Source organism: Cricetulus griseus, chromosome 7, assembly GCF_003668045.3.
Source record: "Cricetulus griseus strain 17A/GY chromosome 7, alternate assembly CriGri-PICRH-1.0, whole genome shotgun sequence".
Classification (NCBI taxonomy): Eukaryota; Metazoa; Chordata; class Mammalia; order Rodentia; family Cricetidae; genus Cricetulus; species Cricetulus griseus.
This window is the reverse complement of record NC_048600.1, coordinates 115,019,791-115,043,561: the sequence shown is the minus strand read 5'-3', so window position 1 is coordinate 115,043,561 and position 23,771 is coordinate 115,019,791. Positions and strand designations below refer to the sequence as shown.

General features: G+C 49.0%; 2 protein-coding genes across 7 annotated transcripts; both read left to right on the top strand.

The window, feature by feature from the left end:
- Window positions 1-44: 44 nt before the first annotated feature.
- Acbd4 (acyl-CoA binding domain containing 4) lies at window positions 45-14,266 on the top strand. 6 transcript variants are annotated; one of them, XM_035447879.1, is made up of 11 exons: window positions 45-110; window positions 1,003-1,414; window positions 1,544-1,682; window positions 1,826-1,944; window positions 2,209-2,329; window positions 2,402-2,486; window positions 2,747-2,867; window positions 3,063-3,167; window positions 3,497-3,727; window positions 4,303-4,442; window positions 14,216-14,266. In XM_035447879.1, the coding sequence occupies exons 4-11, from the start codon at window positions 1,863-1,865 to the stop codon at window positions 14,249-14,251; spliced, it is 921 nt and encodes a 306-aa protein (XP_035303770.1). In that variant the 5' UTR covers window positions 45-110; window positions 1,003-1,414; window positions 1,544-1,682; window positions 1,826-1,862; the 3' UTR covers window positions 14,252-14,266. The 6 variants fall into 6 exon arrangements, with proteins under 6 accessions (XP_035303770.1, XP_027283824.1, XP_035303767.1 ...); XM_027428023.2 differs by lacking the exon at window positions 14,216-14,266 and adding an exon at window positions 9,491-10,129 and having other exon boundaries at window positions 3,078-3,167; XM_035447876.1 differs by lacking the exon at window positions 14,216-14,266 and adding an exon at window positions 9,491-10,129.
- A 391-nt stretch (window positions 14,267-14,657) lies between these two features.
- Window positions 14,658-16,708, top strand: Hexim1 (HEXIM P-TEFb complex subunit 1). Its single transcript, XM_027428029.2, has one exon. It carries the CDS (start codon window positions 15,253-15,255, stop codon window positions 16,321-16,323), a length of 1,071 nt encoding a protein of 356 aa, XP_027283830.1. The 5' UTR covers window positions 14,658-15,252; the 3' UTR covers window positions 16,324-16,708.
- The last annotated feature ends 7,063 nt before the right edge of the window (window positions 16,709-23,771 follow it).

The window sequence follows — 23,771 nt, the reverse complement described above, 5'->3', positions numbered from 1 at the left end:
CTCGGGAGGAGGGAGAGAGGGAGGGAAGAGGTGGAGGTGGGCGGGGCGAGCGGAGAGTGGGCGGGGCGAGGTGCCTGCGGGACCCCAGGCCCGGAGCGCTCGCCCTGCTGGTGAGCCCATCTTTCCATTTCCCCGGAGGTCCCCCGGATCTCCTCCCCTCCGGTGACCAGAGTCCCTGTTAGAGGGGGCTGAATACCCTGGGGGGAGAAGACTGACCTCGGGCACAGACTCTTTTTCTGGGGTCTCTGACTCTGTGAAGACTCAGGAGCCTTACTCCATCCACCTTTGCCGTTCCTTTCGGGAGCCAGACAGGGGGCAGGGCTCTATAGAGGCTCGTCCTGGGCTAAAGGGCCCTTGGGAGCCGGGGAAGCCCATGGAACCCCAGAAGGGGCTGCGCAGGGATGGGAGCGGGAGGCTGGGGCAGTGACGTCATGGGTTAATCTCCGGGCTCCGAGCCAGTAGCCACCCCTTCCTTAGACGTGGACTTCTCGAAGCTTACTGATCTGAAGACGGAGGTGCGACTAAGTTTAGGGACCCAGAAACTGGCCCAGGGGTTCAGCGCTTAAGAGGCTTTGGTGACATCCTGGGTCAAGGGATCCGAACCGCGCTCTGAGAAGGTGCTGGTGACGTCATCCCAAGGGAAGGCGCCTTTTACGGGCGCCGGCGCGGTGTTAGATGTACACTTGTGAATGCGAAGGTTGGGATGTCCAGGTGGCTCTAAAGCGCAAGCAGGGAGCTGGCACTTGGCAGCGGCTGGCAGCCAGGCGTTTTTCGGGTGCTAGAATCGCCGTCTACTGCCCCTCCCCCTCTACAATGTTCCCGTATGTCCCAGTCCCGGCAATTCTGTACGTTAGTGAGCTTGAGGCCCCCCCACCATCTCTGCGATCTTAGATTTTCTTACTAAGTGTCCAACCTTCGCTTCTGCTTTTGAGCTTTGATTCCTTCCAGGAATGTTCTTTGTCGCTATTTCTCTGGTTTACTCTTACTTTTCCCAAAACTCAGCTCCAGTTCTGAGGAACGCCGTGCTCCAGGACTCCTCTCCGTTGCCAGCGTAGACCTGTTCCAAGAGCTGAGTCGCGGTGTCTCGGATAAGCGGGGCCAGCCTCAGCCGACCGACTCCCGCCAGTTTCCGCCAGGGGGCGCGAGGACTCTGCGACCATTCGGCGGCGTGTCCACCGGGAGGCGCTGCAGCCCGCCTCTGGCCGTCGGGCTGCGCGGCGAGCGACCCATAATTAGCCCAGCCGCCTAAATGGGAAAGGCAGGGCGAAGCATTTGCATAGTCTTGAAAGAACCTTTCTGAGTGGTCAGGGTATAGCAGCCGAATGTGAAACGGTGCCTCTCATTGGCTCAATTTTCTTCTTTGCGTCCCGCCCCTCTGGGCCCAGGGGTCAATCGGAAACGACTGGTTAGTGGGGTGAGTAGAGGACCCCGGAGTCCCGGCAGTGGGCGCCCAAGGGTGAGTGAGGGCCCGGGGCGCGGGCAGCCGGGTGGCCGGCTGTTCATCCCACCCGACTCCTCCTCGCTCGCTGATTCGCCCGTTCAGGAACTGGAAATGGGCAACCTAGAGAGGTGCATCTGGGGACGTCTGTGGCTCTGAGACCCTGCCACCTACCTGCCTCTCCTCCCACCCATGACCACGCTGGTGGTCCTCGCCACTCTGGCTCCACTGACGCTTCCTTGAGGTAGGGGAAAGACCCTCCTCAGCGCAACTTCTGGCCTCCTGGAGTAGCGCTCGGGTCTTGGGACTTGGTTTGCCTCTCTGGGAACTGGACCAGTGGCCACCGTGGACCGTGAGGCCCGGTAACACTGACACCCGCTCCTGCAGAGTAGCTCCAAAGTAGGAGCCCAGAACTTGGAGCAGCATGGGCACCGAGAAGGAAGAGCCCGACTGCCAGAAACAGTTCCAGGCAGCCGTCAGCGTCATTCAGAACCTGCCTAAGAATGGTGAGGCTGTAAGGATTGGCGTTTGGGAGTTGGGGCGTTTTGGGGTTCCAACCCATAAATGGAACTAGGCCTGAACCCTGCAATGTTTACAGACAGACAAGTTCCTCCCTAGCCTGTGGTGGGGTTCCTCTCTGCTTCCTGTTCTAGCTGCGGGGGGCGCGGGGGGGGGGAGCCATGGCCACCTCTGCCCTTCCAAGGTGCAGCCTTCATCCTTTTGGAACTGGGGCTGATGAGGTGCCCTCTACTTCCCAACTCCCTGCTCAGGCTCTTACCGCCCCTCATATGAAGAGATGCTGAGATTCTACAGCTACTACAAGCAAGCTACCATGGGGCCCTGCCTGGTTCCCCGACCTGGGTTCTGGGACCCCATTGGACGTTACAAGTGGTGAGCTCCCCTTCCGCAGGGTAAAAAATGCCTCAGCTGTCACCCAATTTCTCACAGCCCTCTGCCTCCTAGGGATGCCTGGAACAGCCTGGGCAAGATGAGCAGAGGGGAAGCCATGTCTGCCTACATCTCTGAGATGAAGCTGGTGGCACAGAAGGTAGTGAGGACTGTCTTGCTCGGTCCATACGGGTGGCTTACCCTCACTCTTCCGGGGGTGTGTTCTGTGATTCCTATCCACTGATAGCCTTTATGGAAATCACCTTTCTGTTGCCCTTTCTCCCAATCCTGTCTGATCCTGACTGATACAAGGTGGAGGTACATGAAGAGAAGTAGTAAGGGGAGAGGCTGGGCACCAAAGGGAATTGGAGGTAGCGATGGGAGGGGCCAGCCTGTCCCATTAGAACCCTTCCTGCACAGGTAATTGACACAGTGCCCCTGGGCGAGGTGACAGAGGATATGTTTGGTTGTTTCGAGCCCCTGTACCAGGTGATCCCTGACATGCCGAGGCCCCCAGACACCTTCCTGAGAAGGGTCACAGGTCAGATCTCCAGGATGGGAGCCCTGGTGGGTGGCTGCTGTGGGCAGTAGGAGCAAAGGGCCATAGGTGTGGCATCTGTAAGGTCCTCAGTCAGCACTCCTGTTGGGCTAGTTATATGCTAGTATGCATGACTAATGGGGACAAGGGACTTGATGTCACTGGAAGATGCCAGCCTCTTCCCTGCTCCTCTTTGAGGCTGTGTCTTGACAGGTTGGAAGGAGCCAGTGCTGCACAGAGATGACGATCAGAGGACTCCAGAGCCTTCTTGCCTCCCCAAGGAGCCAGTTCCTCCAAGTCCAGGTTAGTGGTTCGGCAGGAGAGATACAGAGCCACACCTAGACTGGGAAGGAACACCTTCAGGAGAGGAGAAGCTCGATGCCACGCTGTCCCCTTTATATCACATGTCCAGGGACACTGAGGCTTTCTGTGCTCTCCGAGGTCAAGGGGAGACTCGGAGACTGTTTTCGGGGTCTCATGTCTTGGGCCCATCATGCCTGCTATGGCAAGGACTCTAGGTCCCCTAAGGAAGGGCTCAGTGCTCGGCCACCCACTCTCCCCTCCTTTCAGAGCAGGACCCCCAGCCCCAGTGCAGCTGCCTTTAACAAGAGACTCTCCTTTTCCCTCTGCAGAGTCCCAGCCACCCAGGGACTTGGACCTGGAGGTTTTCTGTGACTCCCTGGAACAGCTAGAGCCAGAGTTGGTGAGACCTCCCCTCTTGTCCCCCATTCCTGCTGTGTCAGAACTGTCCCACCTCTACCCTGGGACCTGGGACTCATCTCAGCAGGTTTGGGCAGAGCAGAGGGGAGCCCCTGGCAGAGAGCTGGACACCAGAAGCAGCCCTGAGTCCCCTAGTGAGAAAGGTGAGCTCTCTACCCTGCCGATGGCCTGACACCCAAGCCTCTTAGGACAAAGGTGGAAGTCCAGTGGGGCCACTGGGGGGCAGCCTGGGAGGGCTACCCAACAGCCAGATGCCTGCCTAGGAGAGCAAAATCCCTGTCCTTGGTCTTCCTGAGGTTGGTGACCTCTGCACCCTCAGCAAAGGCAACTTACAGACACAAGTGCATGGCATTGGGAAGTTGTCCTCTCTCTGTCTAGAACTTCCTGTGTGCTAAATCACCACGGCAATACCTTCATAAATTCTTGTTTATTCCCCTGAGCAGACCAGTCTGGAGAGGACATCTTCCCCTAATTTTCAGGCGCTAAACTAAGGCTTGGAGAAGTGAATGATTTGCCCAGAGTCACATAGCTGACCAGTGGCAGTGCTAGGTCAGGCCTGTGCCAGCAGCCCACCACTCAGTCCTGCAAATGGACCTTGTAAAGGCCACACTCGGGACAGGGATCAAGCATCATTACTCTTCTCTGGACTTTTCTGGGCCTGCCCCAACTTGTGCAGACTGTCTCCTGAGTTCCCTTCCTGTGTCTCTATGCTCCACAGAGGGGTTGGAAGGCAGCCTAACTGGGCCCCAGGAATTGGACAGATGGTTGGTGGCGACAGTCCGGGCCATGCAGGAAAGCATGAAGAATGTCCAAAGGAGACTCGAGAGCCTGGAAAGCAAGGCCCAGCCATGTGAGCAAGTGAGTGTCTCCCTCCTTCACTAAAAGATTGGGCAAGAGTGCTCAGAACTTCACTCTGGATTCTTCATCCAGCTGATTTGGGTTTTGGTTCCATGACTCCACCTGTCCGATACTCTGTGCAGAGAATGGTACAGCCCCTTTTCTAGTCAGGGAAGCCATCCAGTGGGAGTATTTTCCACCCTAGGGGGAGTGGGGGAAGAGTCTACTAGGAAAGGGGGACCAAGAAAAACCAAGCAGGGAGTCATTCCCAAGTATTCAAAGGGCCACAAAGTGTCTGCTTTTTGTACTGGAGATGGGATCACTGTTGGCCCTCAGCCAGCACCCCTGTTCCTAGATTTAGGGTTTGCCTCCAACAGTTCAACTTTACGCCTTTCATTTCCTCGCACCCCATCTCATGCAGAACAGTTCACAGCACAGTTACACCCCTAATCTATATATCCTTTTGTTGTTTTGATTTGATTTAATTTGTCTTATTTGAGGCAGGAACTCAGCCTAAACCTAGGCTGGTCAGGGACTCACTTTGTAGCCTGGGCTGCACCTCTGGTAATCTGCCTACTCAGCCTTGGGAGTGCTGGGGTTACAAAGCCCCTCTGCCTGGCTGACCAAGTGGTTTTTTGGTTTGTTTTTGGTTTTGGGGGGTTTTTTTGTTTTTGCTTCTTGGGAGGGATTTCTCTGTGTCGCCTTGGCTGTCCTGGAACTAGCCCTGTAGACCAGGGTGGGCTTGAACTCCCAGAGATCCATCTGCCTCTGCTTCCCAAGTGCTGGAATTAAGGTGTGCCCTAGCATGCCTGGCTTTTTTTTTTTTTTTAAACAGTCTTCACCACTGCTCAGTCCAAGTGTTCTTCAGTTCCGACCAGTTCTTTGCCGTCCTGCTAACTTACTGATATTCTTTCCCTCTCCCTCCCTTTCTCCTCCCCCTCTCTTTCTCTCCCCCCCTCTCTCTCTCCCCCTCTCTCTCTCTGAATCCTCAATCACCATGTTGCCTACCGGCTTGGCTTTTGCCTATTTGTGTGTGGTATTATCTTTCTCTGGATCCCAAAGGCTTAGAATTTACAGTCCTCTAGCCTCAGCCTCCCGAGAGTGTTGAGATGACAGGCATTCACCACCACACATGGCTTTATTTATCTTTTGCAGAAGAGGAATAAAGGCCTGAGAATTTAGTTTACCTGAGGGCACACAACATGGGGTCCTTCACTGAACTGCTTTTGCCAGTACCCAGTACCTAGCAATGGGCTGTGTTGTTATTACAATGATGTTTAGTATCGAGTGATGAAGCACACAGTGGTCCCAAGTCTCTTGGTACCTACCCTAGTGAAAGAGTGTTTAAAACAGGACTGGGACTGGTTGCTGTATTTGGAGATCTAGGGTGTGACCCTTAACCTACTGAGGGTGGTGGATCTGAGTCCTGGTGACAAGGATTTCAACACTGCCTCCCCTCCCCTACGGCATTTTTTTTTTCCTGTTTTACCTTTTACCTACTTGAAATTTGAAGGATTCCCCTCAAGCCACCCCCCCACTAGGGACTTTTGTTTTTGTTTTTGTTTTTTTGTTTTTTTTGGTGACAGGGTTTCTCTGTGTAGCTTTGGAGCCTATCCTGGAACTCGCTCTGGAGACCAGGCTGGCCTTGAACTCACAGAGATCCTCCTGCCTCTGCCTCCCGAGTGCTGGGATTAAAGGCGTGCGCCACCACTGCCTGGCTTGATCCTAAGCATTTTAAGTAGATTGTTACAGCATACCTCCAATCCTACCACCCTGAGGCAGAGTCAGGAAGATCTATGACATCTGAGGCTCGCCTAAGCTACATAATGAGTTCCACATCAGCCAGAAAGCAAGAATTATATTGTAAGCATCATAAAGCTCTACTCTGAATATATCTTATTACAATTCTATAATATCACCAGATAGCCAATCCAAGTTCAGATTTTCCTAGTTGTCTTGAAACTGCCTCTTCCAGCTGCTGTGGTCCACTTCAGGGTCACACTATTCCCGGTTCATCATCATTATTACTGTTGTTGGCTGTGCGGAGGGGCAGGTGTCAAACCCAGGGCATTCAGCTCAGTATCTAAGCTTCATCCCTCAGCCTAAACTAGTCCTGGCATAGAGGCATGTAGAATGCCCCACTTTAGGGGTCTAATCATGTCTAAGTTCCTTGTACATTGTATTTTCTGTGGAATGGTGTAAGGTACAATGGTGTAAGATAAGATACACCATACAAAAATGGTGTAGTATCCAGCTAAACATTCTGGTCAGGATTCCATCCGACTAGGTGAGGTAGCTTACACTTGTTTTTGGTTTAGTGTTTTTTTTTTTTTCTTTTATGTGTATGAGCGTTTTGCCTGCATGTATGTATGTGTACCACATGAGTGCCTGGCATCCTCATAAGTCAGAAGAGGGTGTTAGATCCCCTGAAACTGGAATCAAAGACAGTTGTGAGCTGCCATGAGAGTGCTAGGTACAATGCAAGAGCAGCCAGTGCTCGTAACTACAGAGTCATCTAGCTAGCTAGTCCTTGGGGGGCAGGGAGATGGGGGACTGTGTGTTTTTTGTTCTTTTGTTGTGTTTGAGATAGGGTCTCATTGGGTACCTCTGGCTGGCCTGAACTCACTATGTAGACCAGGCTGGTCTTGAACTCACTGTGATGTGCCTGCCTCTGTCTCCTTCCCTCTGCCACCCAGTGTAGTTTACACTTGTAATCCTTGCACTAGGAAGGCTGAGGTGGGAGGGTTGCTGTGAGTTCCAGGTCAGCCTGAGCAATAAAGTAAGACCCTGTCTCAGTAAATTAAAAACAGAAATCTGGGGGCTGGGAAGATGGATCAGCTGTTAAAAGAACTTCCTATTCACCCAGAGGCCCCAGGTTTACTTCCTTGCACCCATGTCAGACAGCTCTGAAATGCCTGGAACTTCAGCTCCAGGGAATCAGACCTTGATGGGCACACACGCACACACACACATGCATGCACAATAAATAATTATTTTACAAACAACAAACCATATCAGAGTGGTGCTCCTCACTTCAGAGGACGCTCGGGGACAAGTGGTGTCTGACTCTCTACCGATATTGAGTCTAGCATAGATGCATTGCTGGCCTAGATGCAAGGGTGACATTCTGCCCCAACTCCATGGTATCAAGTTTTCCTCTTGAAGCCATGGAATATCCAATTCATCAACTATTTGCCACACTGTGTTTGACAACTGATCATCTTTGCCTCCATAGCAATTTATTTAGTGCTTGCAAAAAAAATGTTACTTTTCAATTCTCTTATTCCTCCAGTAGGTTAGCATTTTGTTTTCTGTAGGGTTTTCTTGAAACAAAGTTGTCCACAGAAAAAGCACAGTTTCTTTTTTTTCTTCTTTGAAGCTGGTCTTCCTTTCTTTTTTTTTTTTTTTTTTTTTTTTTTTTTTTTTTTTTTTTTGTGACAGGATCCTGATGTGTAAGCCAGGCTAGCCTTGGAATCCACCTATGGTCTCCTGAGTGCTGGGATTATAAGCAGGGGCCACCATGCCCATCTTCATCTCTTGTTTTTCACAGTGCTGTGGTGGAACTCGGGGGTCTTGCACATGCTAGGACGTGCTGCCCCATGGAGCTGCTTCCCTAACCCGTGTTTATTTCTTTATTTGTTAACATTAATTTTGTGTCTATTTTGCTTGTTTGCATGTGTGTTGTATGTGTATCATATGTCTGCCTTGTGCCCAATCAAAAGAGTGTCAGGTCCCCTGGAACTGGAGTTATGGATGGCTGTGAGTCGTCATGTGGGTGCTGGGAATTGAACTTTGCCCCTCTGCAGAGCAGCAAGTGTTCGTAACCACTGAGCCATCTCTCCAGACCCTAATTAATGTTTACAGTAAGGAACTGACTGGCAAGCTCCTCAGTGGTGTAACTTCTAGATTTCTTATTGTCACAGACTCCTAAATTTTAAAGACTCAGCATTTTAGTCATCTGTAATCATTCTTTTGTTTTTTTTCTGCAGTTCTGGGGATTGAACCCAGCATCTCACATGCTAGGCAGTGCCCTTCCACAGAGCTCTCTCTGTCTCTCTTTTTTAAAATGTTTATTTTATATACATGAGTGTTTTGCCTGAACATATGTCTGTGCACCAGTCTGTGCAGTGCTGCCCTTAAAGAGGTTGTTGGATGCTCCAGTGGAGTCACAGGCTCCACCGTGTACTGCTCCCTGAGTATGTGTGTATAAGTCAGTGGACAACTTTGTAGAGTTGGCGGTCTCCTACATTTATGGAAGCTCTGGGAATTGAACTCAGGCAGTCAGGCTTTACCCACTGAACTATTTTATCAGTTCCCCTCCCCCTCCCCCCTTTTTCCGAGACAGGGTTTCTCTGTGTAGCATTGGAGGCTGTCCTGGAACTAGCTCTTGTAGACCAGGCTGGTCTCGAACATACAGAGATTTGCCTGCCTCTGCCTCCCGAGTGCTGGGACACCACGGCCCGGCATTTTTTTTTTTCTTCCTTAAACTAGATTGTCACAACTTTGGAGACCCTTTTAAGTCAGATCCTGTCCCTAGACCCCAAGTTCATCTTTAGGGGCTCTCGAGCTTTTTATTACAAGACGTCTCACGCTGCCTCACCTTCCCTGACCCGATCCTAGAATCGGCTGCTACTCCTAGGAGTCCTAGCTCCTTCTAGAATAGATACTAGAAACTAACGTCTGAGTCCTTGTTTGAAATGTGTGGTGTATGTTTTACAGTACAGGCCTTCAGCCGGGTCCTTCCTTCTTTTGCGGCCTGCAGGACCCAGTTTGGAAGCCAGTCTCTCCTATCACCTGGGATTGGACGTGTGTGTGTGTGTGTGTGTGTGTGTGTGTGTGTGTGTGTGTGTGTGTGTAGAGAGAGAGAGAGAGAGAGAGAGAGAGAGAGAGAGAGAGAGAGAGAGAGAGAGAGGGGGCGGGGGTGTAACTTCAGGCTAGTGGAGCAGATGCAGGGTAGGATCTTCCCAGTCTCAGGGAGGCCAGGCCGAATGGATGAGTCTGGAAGCAAGCTACTAGGAGGACTGTACTGAACCCAGGCAGGCTTCTGACTCCTTCCTTCTTGGCTGCAGAGGCCACCCAGGACTCGGCCTTGGCCCCTAGGGCTCTCGGCTCCCGCGCTGCTCTTCTTTATCCTGTGGCCCTTCGTTGCCCAGTGGCTCTTGCGACAGTTTCGGACCCAGAAGAGGTGACGCAAGGAAGGGGTGTCTCTAGCAATGGAGAAAGCTGTGAGGAGTCCCCGCACGTCCTGCTGTGTCCTGAGCCTCCCTAGGTTTAGGGAAACAGCATTAGAAATCCCCCTCCAATGCTCCTTCGCTCTGGCACGCCCTCCTTTAGTGGGGGCCCCACAAGACCCCACCCTTCTCTGCAGTTCGCACCGACGCCCTGGGTCCCTAGGCTGTCGGGCTGACTGCTGTTACGGTGCACATCCTAGCTTTGGGGTTGGCGGTGAGCACCCTCCGACCCCACCCTCTGGGTCACCTGACTTTGCTCCCGCCGGGTCGGCTCTCTGCCGAGGCTCAGCTCTTGGGCAAGTTGGGACTTGGACCTGGCCTGAAGACTGATTGGTTGGAGGAGCAGGGAAGAATGGGAGGAGTGTGCAGGCTGGGGGCTGGGACGCCCCGTACACAAGCACAAGTACACACCGCGCTCAGGACTTCACTGGAGATTCACGTGCAATTGAACGCTTCATTAAACAAAAGAAAACCTCAGTCTGCCGTCTGGGTGCCCACGAAAAGAGCGGGAAACGGGTGGGGGTGGGGGTCGCGCAAAACACAAGTCCGGTCCCACTCCGTCCCTAAGTACCCTGCAGAAGCTAGGGCTTCCTTATAAGGAACCCGGAGAAAACGGGCCTCACGCTGGGGGTCAGGGAGCACAGGGTGGGAAGGGGTGGGGGCACACGCTTAGAGGCTTGGAGCTCTTACCGCGAGCTGGGCGTTGTTGGCCCCGCCCCAAAGGGAGGACTGCTGGCCCAATTCTGCAAAATCAACTAAGGATTGGGGTAACCCGCTCTGGGCTCCAAATGATGCTGCCTCTCCCCGAGTCCTTTCTTCTTAGTTGTTACTCTCTCTCATGACCTCTGTTCTTCCCAGAGAACTTTCTAGAAGGCCCGGACCCAATTGGGGCAGGTCTTCTATTGCCTGGACCCCCCCCAGTTGTGGTGGACCTAGTGCCCACACAGACCTCTTGAGCTGCTTGGCTTTGGAACTTTTGCCAGCTGTCTTAAGTGGCCTTGGCCTTGGCCTCTGGTCGGATATTCTGTGTCAATCTGGCTGCAGCCACTAGCCTGTATTCAGCTTTAGAAGGACTACTCCAGCACCTCCTAGTGCTCAGAGCCGATGACGGACGGCTAGCTACTGGCAGCTGCTACCACCTGGGCTCCAGGTTCTTCCTTGATCTTGGAGAAAGGCAAGGCTACTGGAGAGTTCCTTAACACTGTGGGTCTGACCACTTCCCCAGGCTGGGCTATCCTTAGGCCTCATGGAAAAGAGTCACTCTTTGGGGCTTCAGCAGCAGGAGGGTACCCTAAGGACAGACACCACTCACAGGTACTGCAGGACACAGTCCAGGGTCACAAGCAAGAGGGTTGAAAATAACCTGTGCTAAAGGCAGACATCAGCTGGGCAGTGGGAGCCGATCAAATTAGGGCTAGGATTCGGGAGCAGGGAAAGTAGAAGTCAGCTCACAACTCACATGCTGGCTCTGCAAATTGGGACTAAAAGATTAACTGTTTTGAGTCTGGATCGACCTGTTTGTGAACTGGGAACGGTCTCTTCATCCTAAGGCAAACGAGAGGTTTAACAATGATTGGAGAGTGGGAAATGCTTGGCAAAGACTAGATGTTCTGGAATTCTACAGCCTGGTGATCATGTCTCTCCCATTATCGAGGAGACCCCCCCCCCAACCCCTACACTACTTAGCCCTGTCTAATAAACTTAGTCTAGGTTCAACTTTAACTTCTACATCACTGACTGTGAGTACCCAAATCCTCTAAAACCTGAAGTTTGGAAGTTTTGTTCTCCCAATCAAGTTATCTGCAAAGACCTCATTTCCTCTTAAAAAAACTTTGGCTGTTTTGCTTTTTGAGACAGGGTTTCACTTGTATAAACCTGGATATCCTTGAACTCACTCTGTAGACCAGACTGGCCTCAAACCCAAGAGACCCACCTGCCTCTACCTCCCAAGTGCTGGGATTAAAGGCCACTACCCAGCTCCTCTTAAAAATTTTTGCCAGGCGGTGTTGGCACACACCTTTAAGCCCAGCACTCGGGAGGTAGAGGCAAGCGGATCTCTGTGAGTTCCAGGCCAGCCTGGTCTATATAGTGAGTTCCAGGACAGGCTCCAAAGCTACAGAGAAACCCTGTCTTGAAAAACAAAACAAAAAAATTAAGATACACTTTATTCAAATGAGTGTTTTCTTTGCATGTGTCCCTGTGCCCTACATGCCTGGTGCTGGTGGAGGTCAGAACAGAGTACCAGATCCCTTGGAACTGGATTTACAGTGTGTGAACTGCCACACGGATGTTGGGAAACCGAGCCCAGGTCCTCTGAAAAACACAGTGCTCTTAACTGCTGAGCAATCTTCTCCCACATCCAGAGCCCCCTCTCTTTAATCTTCATCCCTTGGTGCCTCCTAATGGATGAGGACAGAGAAAGGCAGGCTTTTCAGACAGACCTGAGTTTCTGGAAATACGTGGAAAACAAGCTAGAATGGTCATTTTCAAAACATCTGCATGTTCCCCGAGGGCATTCCTGCTTGCTTCCCCCTGGAGACAGTCAGTCTTGCACTAAACTGCTACCCCCACCCCCACCCCTCTGGCGTTCCTAAGCCTTTTCCTCTTCATAAAAGGCCTTTAACCCCAGAGGTAACATGCTTCTGTAGTTAGAACTACTGTGGAGGCTGAGGCAAAGACGTCACTATATACTGATGCCTTGCCTCAGACACAAAACAAACACAAAGAAAAATGTTCTTCATGCTACTTCCAAGTCAATTGCTCCACAACACCTGTCCACAAATTCCCAAGTCCCAAGCGGTTTGGCTCACACAGTTGCTGCATAGACTTTCTTTTTTTGTTTTTGCTTTTTTTTTTTTTTTTTTTTTTTCAAGACAGGGTTTCTCTGTGGCTTTAGAGGCTGTCCTGGAACTAGCTCTTGTAGACCAGGCTGGCCTCCAACTCACAGAGATCCACCTGCCTCTGCCTCCCAAGTTCTGGGGTTAAAGGCCTGCGCCACCAATGCCCAGCAGTGGTTGGGTTTCTTAGTGTAGTCTGAGCAACTTGAAGCTCAAAAAATATCTTTTTTGCCCTAACAAATGATCGTCAAAGGCATCGTTTCCAACGATTTGAAGGTTAAATGAAGATGAAAAGAAACAATCCAGAGTTCTTGAGGGAGTGGGAGGAAAGGATTTTATGTTTTATTTTTGTTATTTTACATATCTGAGGTTTTTTCCCTGCATGTATGTCTGAATCACATACATGCCTGGTGCCTATGGAGGGCATCCAATCCCCTGGATCTGGAGACAATCGTGAGCTACCACGTGGGTACCAATACTCTTAATTGCTGAGCCAGCTCTCCAGGCCTTGAATTTTGTATTTTTGACAAAAAAAAAAAAAAAAGTATTGGGCATCAGGAAGACAGGAGCTCTAGTTTGACCTGCCACTTAATTGTCAGGTGACCTTGGATAAGTCATTTCATTTCTCCAAGTCTTATATCTAAAATGGAGGCTAAATCCTGGTGTGTCTCACATGGCTGTGGTGGCCCAATAGTTCCGTGCATAGGATCCCACTGAATTATGGCTGGAATGTAAGAAGGAATAGGAAGCATGGGTCTCTAGGTACTCAAGCAAAGGAAAAAGCGGCAATTTCACCAAGGGGATTAAGAGAGTTCTCCGGGTTCTTGAGTGGGAGATCAGAATCTGAACTACTTTTAAGGGGGAAATAGGATCCCATTTCACCCCCAATCCTCCCTGGCCCTGGGCCAAGCACACCCAGCTCCAGGGAAAGCGTCCAGCCCTCCTCTCGAAGCCTCTTTCCCCCAGTCCCATCTTTGTGGACGACATCGTAAACGCAGTGATTTCTGGATCCCTCCCCAATACAGACGAGCATCAAGACTGGCCCGGAACCCCCAGTCGCTGCTAGGGAAAGATTGGCGGACTCAGCGACCAGGCCGAGGCCCCGGGAGGCCATTTTCTTCGGCCGAGTCCGGGGTTCGGGGCGAGTCCCTCACCCCACCACGCGCTTTCGGTGGTGCTCGGGGGAAACGCTAGGCCGCGGGTGACCGCTTTGCTTTCACCTCTGGTGCGGCGATGGCTCTTGGCCAGGGTGGCTGCTCTCACCCAAGGGTCCCCAGGGTGGCCTGGGGGCCGACGTCACTCAGGACTCGAACCCGCCCTCTCGTCTCCCGAGGCCTAGTCTGACACTGATGTACGACAGTCCGGGACACTGTCCCTTTAAGGCGGCACTTCTTAATTCTTCATTTGTTTACTTCTTCATGCGCTTATCGGATTTTTTTCCAAATAAATATTTGTCCACAATATCCTTCCGCTTATCTCTCTCCCAGGAACTCGCCCCATGCCGTAGAGACATTATTGTAATTTTAAGAATCCAATGTCAGTAATTATGACTAACATCTCCTTTTATACGTTTTAATCCTTTTTTACACTTCAGGGACTACTTTTTAGGGACAAACCATTTTTGCACTAGTTGAAAACCGTCTATGACCATCAGAACCTTTCCGCTGAGAACAGAATACGACAGTGGTCTTTTAAACGCACCTTTTAATAAAAATATTCTGTCTAGGCTCCCAAAGGTCATGGAATCTTCTTGTATTCCTGAAGCACAATGGTACGGTCCAGAATCCGCCCCATCTCCTCTGCGATTGGTCTTCCCTCCTCGGAGAGACGAATAACTCTTGCCCAATGGCTGCTCACGTTTCTTCAGCGACTGCAAAGCGGTGGAAGGAGGCTGCCTGGGAGACGCCCCCTACGCGCTCTACGATTGGCTACGTTGCACGGCGCGCGAGGACGGCGGGACCGAAAGAAGGGGACTACGACTCCCGGCGGCCCCACACCGGGACTCCGTTACGCATGCGCATGGGCGGGGCTAGCAAGCTTCTATATATAAGAGGCGCTGAGGGCTGGGAGACAGCAGTTGGAAGTTGGCAGGTGGAAAATCAGGTTGGGAGGGGAAGCAGGAGGAGGAGGCGGAAGAAGAGCTGTCTGAAGGGGGAGGAGGGAGGGAGGAAAAGAGGAGGAGGCGGAGGAGAACCGAGCGGAGCATCGAGCCAGAGGGGAGATGAGTTTGCCTGTCCTCGGCTAAGGCTCCGGCCCGGCCTGGGGAACTGGGAGCTTGGGTTGGAGCGACACCCGTGGAAGTGGGAGGAGGCGGCTCTGGGACTTTAACCCCTTGTGGGCTCTGCGGCAGGGGATTTAACCCTTTGTGGATTCGGCCCCTCGGAGGCAGCGTCATCGGGTAGTTTTAACCCCTTCGGGGCTGGGTTTAACCCATTGGACTTAAACCTCATCTCCTTGCCCACCAACTCCTCCTTCGTGGGAGCGCTCGGCGGGGAGGCGTGAAGCCCACCCCTCTGAACATTACGTACGGTGCCTGCCGCTGCACCCCTTGGACCTGCTAGTTGGCCACGCGTGTGAGCACTTAACCCTTTATTGACTTAACTCCAAGTTGCGATTGAAGTTTGCTGACAAGACGGACGAAAAGCGTCACTACAGAAATTCCCGGCCGAAGAGGACTTTGTTGGACATTTTCTGAAAAGAAAAAAACCTTTTTCTCCTTAAGGCAAAATTTCTCAAACTTTCAGAAGAGGACTCTACTAAGCCATGGCTGAGCCACTCTTGTCAGAGCATCAACACCAGCCTCAAACTAGCAACTATACAGGTGCTGCTGTTGTCCATGAGGAGCAGAACTCTGACCGCCCCCCGGGCGCAGAGGAACGGGTGCCCAAGGAGGACAGTAGGTGGCAATCGAGAGCGTCCCCGCAGTCGGGCTGCCGTCCCGGGCAGGAGGGAGAAGGAGGCCTGAAGCTCCAGCCGCTCCCCTTGCAGACCAATGACTGTCCAGAATCGAGCTGCCTGGAAACGGGCGACAAGGGCCAGAACGGGGAGAACCTATCCACTGGCGGTGCCTCCCCGTCGGTGGAGGGGCAACCGATGTCAGAGTCCCTTGTCCTGCCGGGTCATGACCCGGAGGCCACCAAGTTGGGGGCTCCTGCCCCTGGAGGCGAGGAACCATGGGGACAGCAGCAGAGACAGCTGGGCAAGAAGAAACATCGGAGACGCCCATCCAAGAAGAAGCGGCATTGGAAGCCCTACTACAAGCTGACTTGGGAGGAGAAGAAAAAGTTCGACGAGAAGCAGAGCCTGCGAGCTTCGCGGGTTCGAGCTGAGATGTTCGCCAAGGGCCAGCCGGTCGCACCCTATAACACCACACAGTTCCTCATGGATGACCACGATCAGGAGGAGCCTGACCTCAAAACCGGCCTCTACCCCAAGCGGGCAGCCGCCAAATCCGACGACACCAGCGATGAGGACTTTGTGGAAGAAGCTGGTGAGGAGGATGGGGGCAGCGATGGCATGGGAGGGGACGGCAGCGAGTTTCTGCAGCGGGACTTCTCGGAGACGTACGAACGGTACCACGCTGAGAGCTTGCAGAACATGAGCAAGCAGGAGCTCATCAAAGAGTACCTGGAGCTGGAGAAGTGCCTCTCGCGCAAGGAGGACGAAAATAACCGGCTGCGGCTGGAAAGCAAGCGGCTGGGTGGCGTCGACGCGCGAGTGCGGGAGCTGGAGCTGGAGCTGGACCGACTGCGCGCCGAGAACCTCCAGCTGCTGACCGAGAACGAACTGCACCGGCAGCAGGAGCGAGCGCCGCTTTCCAAGTTCGGCGACTAGACAGAAAACTTTTGGGGGGAGGGGGCAAAAGGGGACTTTTTACAGTGCTGGAATGTAACATTATATACATGTGTATATAAGACAGCGGACCTTTTTATGACACATAATCAGAAGAGAAAATCCCCCTGGCTTTGGTTTGGTAAATTTAGCTATGATGTTGCTTGTGTGCTTTCTCCTGTTCTTTAATTATGTGAAACTGAAGGGTTGCTTTTCTTGTTTTCCTCCTTAGATGTCGTTTCTTAATGTGCAAGTAATTTGACCAAATTATAATGCATTTTTCTGTTTAAAATAAAAATCCCCTCCTTAAGCGGAGCTATGAGGTGGCCAAATCTGAGACCCATTACATTCATTCTAGTTATAATAAATTTAATGTTTGTAAATGTAACAGTTTCAGTGTGATTTCTAGAGATTCAAAACGTGATTTGTGTGATTGTACTTTTGAGGAGGGGTTAAAAAACTTAAATTTATCAATTTGTAAAAAGACGAAAAAATTCAATTTATCCCCCCCCTCATGGTTTTAGAATGCTTCAAAATACAGTTCAGATAAAATACATACAGTTTTACTTCAGTACTTAAGTGTGCTTGCTTCTGAATGCCTTTTCTTTCTTAATTAACCAATTGCTGGGTACTTGGGGGAGTAGAAAGTGGCTACAGGCAGAAGCTTAGTATCTGCCCCTTGATGGCCATTCAGAAGTGTGCTAACCAAAAAGTATAAACCTAATTTGGCAATTTGTTAGATAACTGACAAATTTCATCTCTTACAAGTCTTCAGTACTCCTGCCTTCCCTTCTAACCCCCTACTCCCCAAGTGCCAATGTTAGGATCCTGGATGCCTAGGTGAGACTGACCTCTGGTGAACTTGCTTTCTTAGTACAAGCAAGAGATACACTTGTAGTGCAACTCTTTATGTTAACATGTTAGAATATTGGACTTGAAATGGCTAAGTGATCCAAGGACTTAGCAGCTTTGTTGTCCAATACTTAAGTGCTTTTCTCTATTAAGAAAAGAAAAGCTGGCCTTTCTATTAGAATCAAACTGAAATTTGAAATGCTCCTTTCTGCAAGTAAAGCTAGTTCAGGAGAGAGAGGGCTGCAGTCCTTAAGTGATGACTAGAAACGCTGTGTGCTCCTAGTGCAGCAGCTATTCTCAACCTCCTGGGCTGTTGGACAGCTGCACAGGTTAGGTACTTCTGCTCCTAAAAATGCAGGAAGACTGGGAACCAATTCCTAACAGAGTCAGAAATTATAAATTCAACCATTGTTCTGCCTTGTCAGTATAGCTAATCCAGTCCTCTTTACCTGACCTGTGACAGTGTTTCCCTAGGGCAATGGTATTGCTCAAATTATTAGCACACAGGTTCCTTAACCTGGAGCCTTAAAAACCACAGGGGTCTTGGGGCTCCACAAACCTCATATAGTTGTTTGTATTTTTGCGACATATATTCACATACCAGCAGGTTCAAGAGCCTCAGGAGGTTACCCAATTCTTTGGTGGTGGTTAAGAACCCCTGCAAAGGGGGGGGGGATGTGCGCCCTTCTCTGTGTTCTGGCAGCTGCATGGCAACAGTGGAGGTGATGGAAATGTCAAGAATGAAATGCTCCCGATGACGCATAGGCAGCATATACAGATCAATAAATCAAGGGAAGCTGCCAGTAAGATGAACTGGGACCTTCAAACTATGCTGCTCCTACTCTGGCAGGTGGTCCACTGCAGAAACTGTAAAAAACAATTTTTCTTTGACCTAAAGATTGCATTAAATATATTTTGAAATAGTTTCCTTGTGTTTTTTCATTTTTTCTTCTATGACATCATGCAGCAGCCCTGTCTGGCAGAAGGCAGTGACAGTGCCTCTGGCTTTACCATGCAAAGCCATGCCTCATTTTGACTGCACCACAGGAGGAAGCAGCAGTGAGAACCTTTGATTTCAGGTGATTTTTTCCTAAGAAAGATTTAACTAGAAACAACATATTTCTCCTACTATTAGAAACATGGAATTTCCAGAATCCACTCTGGGAAGACCTTAAATGCATTTGTCATTAGGAAATGTCTATATTCTATTCTGAGAAGGCAAACTATGTCCAGTTTTAAAAAATACACAAATGTTTTAAGTATTCCCAAATTATTCTACTTTACCTTGGATTATGCAAATTTCTGTCTCAATGTTTCAAAGGCACTAATAATATCTTGCTATTTATGTTCTTGGAATGATAGACATTAACATAAAACTCAACTTTCTAGACTGAAACACCCACTGTTGCTCTTCCAGCAGAGAGGACGCTGAGTTGCCTATAGTAACAGTGTTGTGATGACAAATGACCCTCCACCCGCCACACACACCCCAGCCTTTCATGCAAGTCTTTTGCCAAACATTTTAACAGCTACTCAGAAGACCTGACTTACAAGTGAGCAATTTCAGTTTGTTCCCTTTCTTGTACTATGGCTATAAATGAGAGGAAATTGCTTCCCAGACTGACAGGTAGACAGAACTTTTCTTGGGCCAGTCAAAAACTAAGAGGTAGAATCCTTTTTATTTCAGAGTTTTAGGGGACAGAACCAGAGAGTTCAAGATTGATTTAGATCTGAAAAATAGATTTTCTCTAAAATAATGGCCTGGGAATATAGTTCAGTTGGCACAATGGTTCCCTATCCTGTACATAGTCATGGGTTTGATAACCCAGGCATGTACTTATACCTGTAATCCTACCATTCAGGAAGTAGAAACAGGAGGATCACAAGTTCAAAGTCACTGCCCTCAACATAGCAAGTTCTAGGCCAACCTGGGCTGGTTATGTGAGACCGTCTCAAAATACTAAAAGGGGGAACGGGGAGGGGACATAACTAAATTGGTAAAAGGCTTGCCATGAAAACCTGAGTTTAGGCCTGGAGGTGGTGGCACACGCCTTTAGTCCCAGCACACGGGAGGCAGAGGCAGGCTATGAGTTCGAAGCCAGCCTTGTCTATAAGAGCTAGTTCCAGGACAGCCTCCAAAGCCAGAAACTCTGTCTCAAAAAACAAACAAAAAGCTAGGTGTGGGGGCTGCTTAGTTTAGTATAATATGTAAGCCCCATGTCTCAGGGAGAGACTTCCCCCTTAGGAAATGGGGAAGGAACCTGGCCATGGTGACACATGCCTATAATTCTAGCACTCAGGAGGTAGAAGCAGATGAATCTTTTTGAGGCTAGTCTGCTTTACAGGGTGAGTTCAAGGACAGCCAGGAACACATAGAGAAACCCTGTCTCAAAAAAAAAAAGAAAGAAAGAAAGGAAGAAAGAAAAAAGAAATGATAGGTAACAGGCAAAGCACTCATACAAATAAAACAAATCTTTCAAAAAGTATTATACAAAAGAAAGCTACTTTCATTGGGTCTGGTGATAAACACCTGTAACCCCAGCATCTGGGATGTGAAAGCTGGACAAACAGGTATTAAAGGTCATCCTTGGCTACATAGCAAGTTGAAGATCAGCCCACATAATAGGAGTCCCGTCTCCAAAACACACTGAAACATAAAGGTGCTTACTGTAGGTGTGACAATTGTTACTGGCTCTAACAGGGACAAAACAGTTGCCTGTTTGATCAGTCTTTTACTTTTCGCTTTACCCTGAATAAAAAGCCTTTGCTTTTGGAAAATATGAATAAACATACTTTAAAGCCAGGTATAATTTGCACACCTATAGTCTCAACACATGGAAAATAGAAGAGTCTGAAGTCAGACTGAGCTGCATGGTAGAAGCTTATCTCCCCAAACCATGGCTCTGTGACAGGATGAGTGACAGGACAGTTAGCACAATACTCAGCACAATACTCATCAAAACAAAAAGCAATCCATACTTTAGCCTAATGACTTCAAAGTTAGAGAAACTGTGCTGGGGGGCAGAGGACTTGCCTAGCCTGCTCAAGGACTCTGGTTTTGCTCTCCAGGTCTGGCTGGGGATACAGGAGGCAGAGAAATGAAAAGACTCCAAAGAACCTAAAAACAAAAAGAAACCCTACAACCTAATAGTGTACCTTCAGAAAAGGGGTCAACACTCCAGCACAAAGGGGAAGCAGGGTCACAACGCCCACCCCCCACCCCCACCCCAGAGCTGCTGAGCTCACAATCAATGGCTTCTGGAAGAGGGAGAATTGTTTCTTTTGTTTGTCTAAGGATGTGGCCCCTAGCAGGACCACTATGCTCCAATGGATGGCCCCACACCCATGAATACACGGGAAATACAAACTGGAATCAGTGGACCACAAAAATTAAATAAATAAATAAAGCTGGGGGTGGTGTGAGTAGATCTGGGAGGAGTTAAAGGGGAGATTGATCAAATTACAACACTGAATACATGTGTGATATTGATAAAAATATTATCTTTTAAAAACATTTTATCGAAGGGCGCTGGTGGCCCATGCCTTTAATCCCAGCACTCGGGAGGCAGAGGCAGGCGGATCTCTGTGAGTTTGAGGCCAGCCTGGTCTCCAGAGCGAGTGCCAGGAACCTCCAAAGCTACACAGAGAAACCCTGTCTCGAAAAAAAAAAAAAAAAAAAAAAAAAAAAAAAAAAAAAAAAATATATATATATATATATATATATATATATATATATAGGATGGCTATATGAAACCAAACATTAATCCCAGCACTCTGTACTCCAGAGGCAGAGGGAGCAAGCTGTCTGTGAGTTCAAGACCAGCCTGGTCTATAATGCAAGTTCCAGGACAGCCTCCAAAGCCACAGAGAAACCCTGTCTCAAAAATCAAACAAAAACCAAAACAGAACTTTAGGTAATTCTAAACATCTACATATGCCTAACCTACTTACATGCCTAAGATTTGACAACTAATATTCACAATGCCTCCCTAGAAGCCTGGCATACATCACACTTGGCCAAAAACTGGCTATTGAGAAAGTGCTTATACAGAGGTCCTGAAGCACACTTGAATTTTCGGGCTTTTATGACTATTGTGAGACTTGGTCTCACTCTACCCCGAGGCTGGTCTGATGCTATGAAGCCCAGGCTAGTCTCAAACCCAGGACAATCCTGCCTCAGCCTTCTGAATGCTGAGATTACAGGCATGAGCCAGCATACTTGACATTGGCTGTTTTTCCAAAGGAGTTAACTTTGCACATTAGCACACCATGATTGCAATAAAAATTCTACGTTACTCTCACACAAAATATAAATAGCTGGTGTGTAAGAAATAAAAAGTAATGTAATATTTTTATTTTTAAAAGATTTATTTTTATGTGTATGTGTGCCTGCATGTATTTAAGTGCACTGCACACTTGCCTGGTGTCCAAAGGCCAGAAGAGAGCATCAGATCCCCCTGATTACATAGAGGTGGTTGTAGCTGCCATGTGGGTGCTGGAACTAAACCCAGATCCTCAGCAAGAACAGCAAGTTCCAGTAGGCACTCAACCACCTCTCCAGGCTTTATATTTGTATGTTCGTGGACACGCCACACCCTTCAAGTGAAAGTCAGAAGACAACTTGCAGATCGTTTCCTTCCACCATGTAAGTCCTGAAGATCCAATTTAGGTCATCAGGCTTGGTGGCAGCCAAGTGAAAGCCACTAAGCTATCTCACTGGATCCTAATATTTACATTTATTTTTGAGTCTTGCTATATAGCCCAAACTTGCAACTCCCCTGCCTTAGACTCCTGAACGCTGTAATAAGAGGTTTGTATCACCACACTCACAAATTCAATCCTAATTTTCTTGTTTGTTTTTGAGAAAGGGTCTTGGTATGTAGCCCTTGCTGGCCTGAACAACGAACTATGTAGACCAAACTATGCAGAGTGCTGGGATTATATTCACCACCACACACAGCTCTTTACTGATTTATGTTATTGTGACCAAGTCTCATTATGTTGTTCAGGCTGGTCTCAATTCCTAGGTTCCAGCCATCTCCTACTTCAGCCTCCCTAGAAGCCTGGCATACATCACACTTGGCTCAGAAAAGCTTTTTTGTGTTTTGTGACAGGGTTTCTCCATGTGGCCCTGGCTGGCCTCTACCTCCTGAGTGCTGTGATTAAAGATGTGTTACCATTTGGATTCTTGGTTTTCTTCTTCTATTTTTTTTTTTTTTTTTTTTTGAGACAGGATCTTACTACGTAGCCCTGGCTGTTCTGAAACTTCGTACACCAGCAGGCTGGGCTGGAAATCCACCTGCCTCTGCTTCCCAAGTGCTGGGAGTAAAGGTGTGTGCCACTACACCCAGCACTTTTGGGTTCATACTGAAGAAACATAGACTGTTTTATACCACTCTTATAAATCTCTCAAGAACTGGGAGTTTAGTTGAGTATGTAGAACATGCAGGAGTCCTTGGGTTCAATTCCTAGTATCTCCCCAGCAACCTGCAAACAGGACATGGTATATGCCTTTAATTTCAATGCTTGGAATTGTAGGTGGAGGCAGTTCTGGAATTCAAGGTCATTCTCAATTACCTCCTGAATTTGAAGTCAGCCTGGTCTACACTAGACTCTTGTCTCAGAAAAACAAAACTACTTAAGTAAACTTTTTCTTGAGTTTTACTTCTAAAGAGGAGATTCAATTATAAAAAATTATCTAACAACATGGAAAGTAACTCCAGTTCTGTAACAAACCTTTACATGTCAAAGAAACTCAAAAGGCTGAGCTACTACAGGAACCTGAGAATAAGTCTTCAACAATCCAGTGTGATTTGATTCCTAAAAGTACTATCAATTGGGCTGCAGAGATGGCTCAGAGGTTTAAAAAAAAAAAAAAAAAAAAAAAGAGTCCTCACTGCACTGAACAAGAACAAGATGGTGCATACTATTAATTCCAGCAGGCAGGTGGACAGCTATGAATTCCAAACCAGCCTCATCTACTAGCAAAGACCAGGACAGCCAGGGCTATACAGAGAGACCCTGTTTCAAAATAACAAAAACAGAGTTTTACACAAGTAAAAATTCAGAAGGGAATTTTAAGGTTTCACCTGAAGCCGTGTGTGTGTGTGTGTGTGTGTGTGTGTGTGTGTGTGTGTGTGTGTGTGTGTACGCATGTATTTATATTTAGTTCTGCTATAACAGGATGTCATGTAACCCAAGCTGGCCTCAATCTCACTATGTAGCCACAGCTGACCTTGAATTCCTCTGATCATTTTGCCTCAAGTTTCCCCAATGCTGGAATTACAGCTGTTTGACACTATACCTAGCCTCTATCCCTTTTTTGTTTTGAGACAGTCTCACTATGTAGCTTTGACTAGCTTGGAACTCAGTATGTAGATCAAGCTGGCCTTGAATTATTAGAAATGCTTGCCTCTGATTCTTGAGTGCTGGGACTAAAGGTATGCTCTACCAAGCCCATCACTGCATTTTTTGAGAATTTAATTTGTGTGAGTGTTTTACCTGCATTTACGTGTGCACCATGTGTATGCCTGGTGCCTGAGGAGGCCAAGATCCAAGTGTGTTGGATCATCTGGTACTGGAGTCACACACACTTATGA

What these genes read in the sequence shown, in the direction of transcription:
- Acbd4 (XM_035447876.1), top strand. Translation starts at nt 1,863, where the DNA reads ATGGGCACCGAGAAGGAAGAGCCCGACTGCCAGAAACAGTTCCAGGCA. An exon ending in TCAGAACCTGCCTAAGAATG is followed by an intron (nt 1,945 to 2,208) that starts GTGAGGCTGTAA and finishes CTCCCTGCTCAG; the next exon opens with GCTCTTACCGCCCCTCATAT. An exon ending in TGAAGCTGGTGGCACAGAAG is followed by an intron (nt 2,487 to 2,746) that starts GTAGTGAGGACT and finishes CTTCCTGCACAG; the next exon opens with GTAATTGACACAGTGCCCCT.
- Hexim1 (XM_027428029.2), top strand. Translation starts at nt 15,253, where the DNA reads ATGGCTGAGCCACTCTTGTCAGAGCATCAACACCAGCCTCAAACTAGC.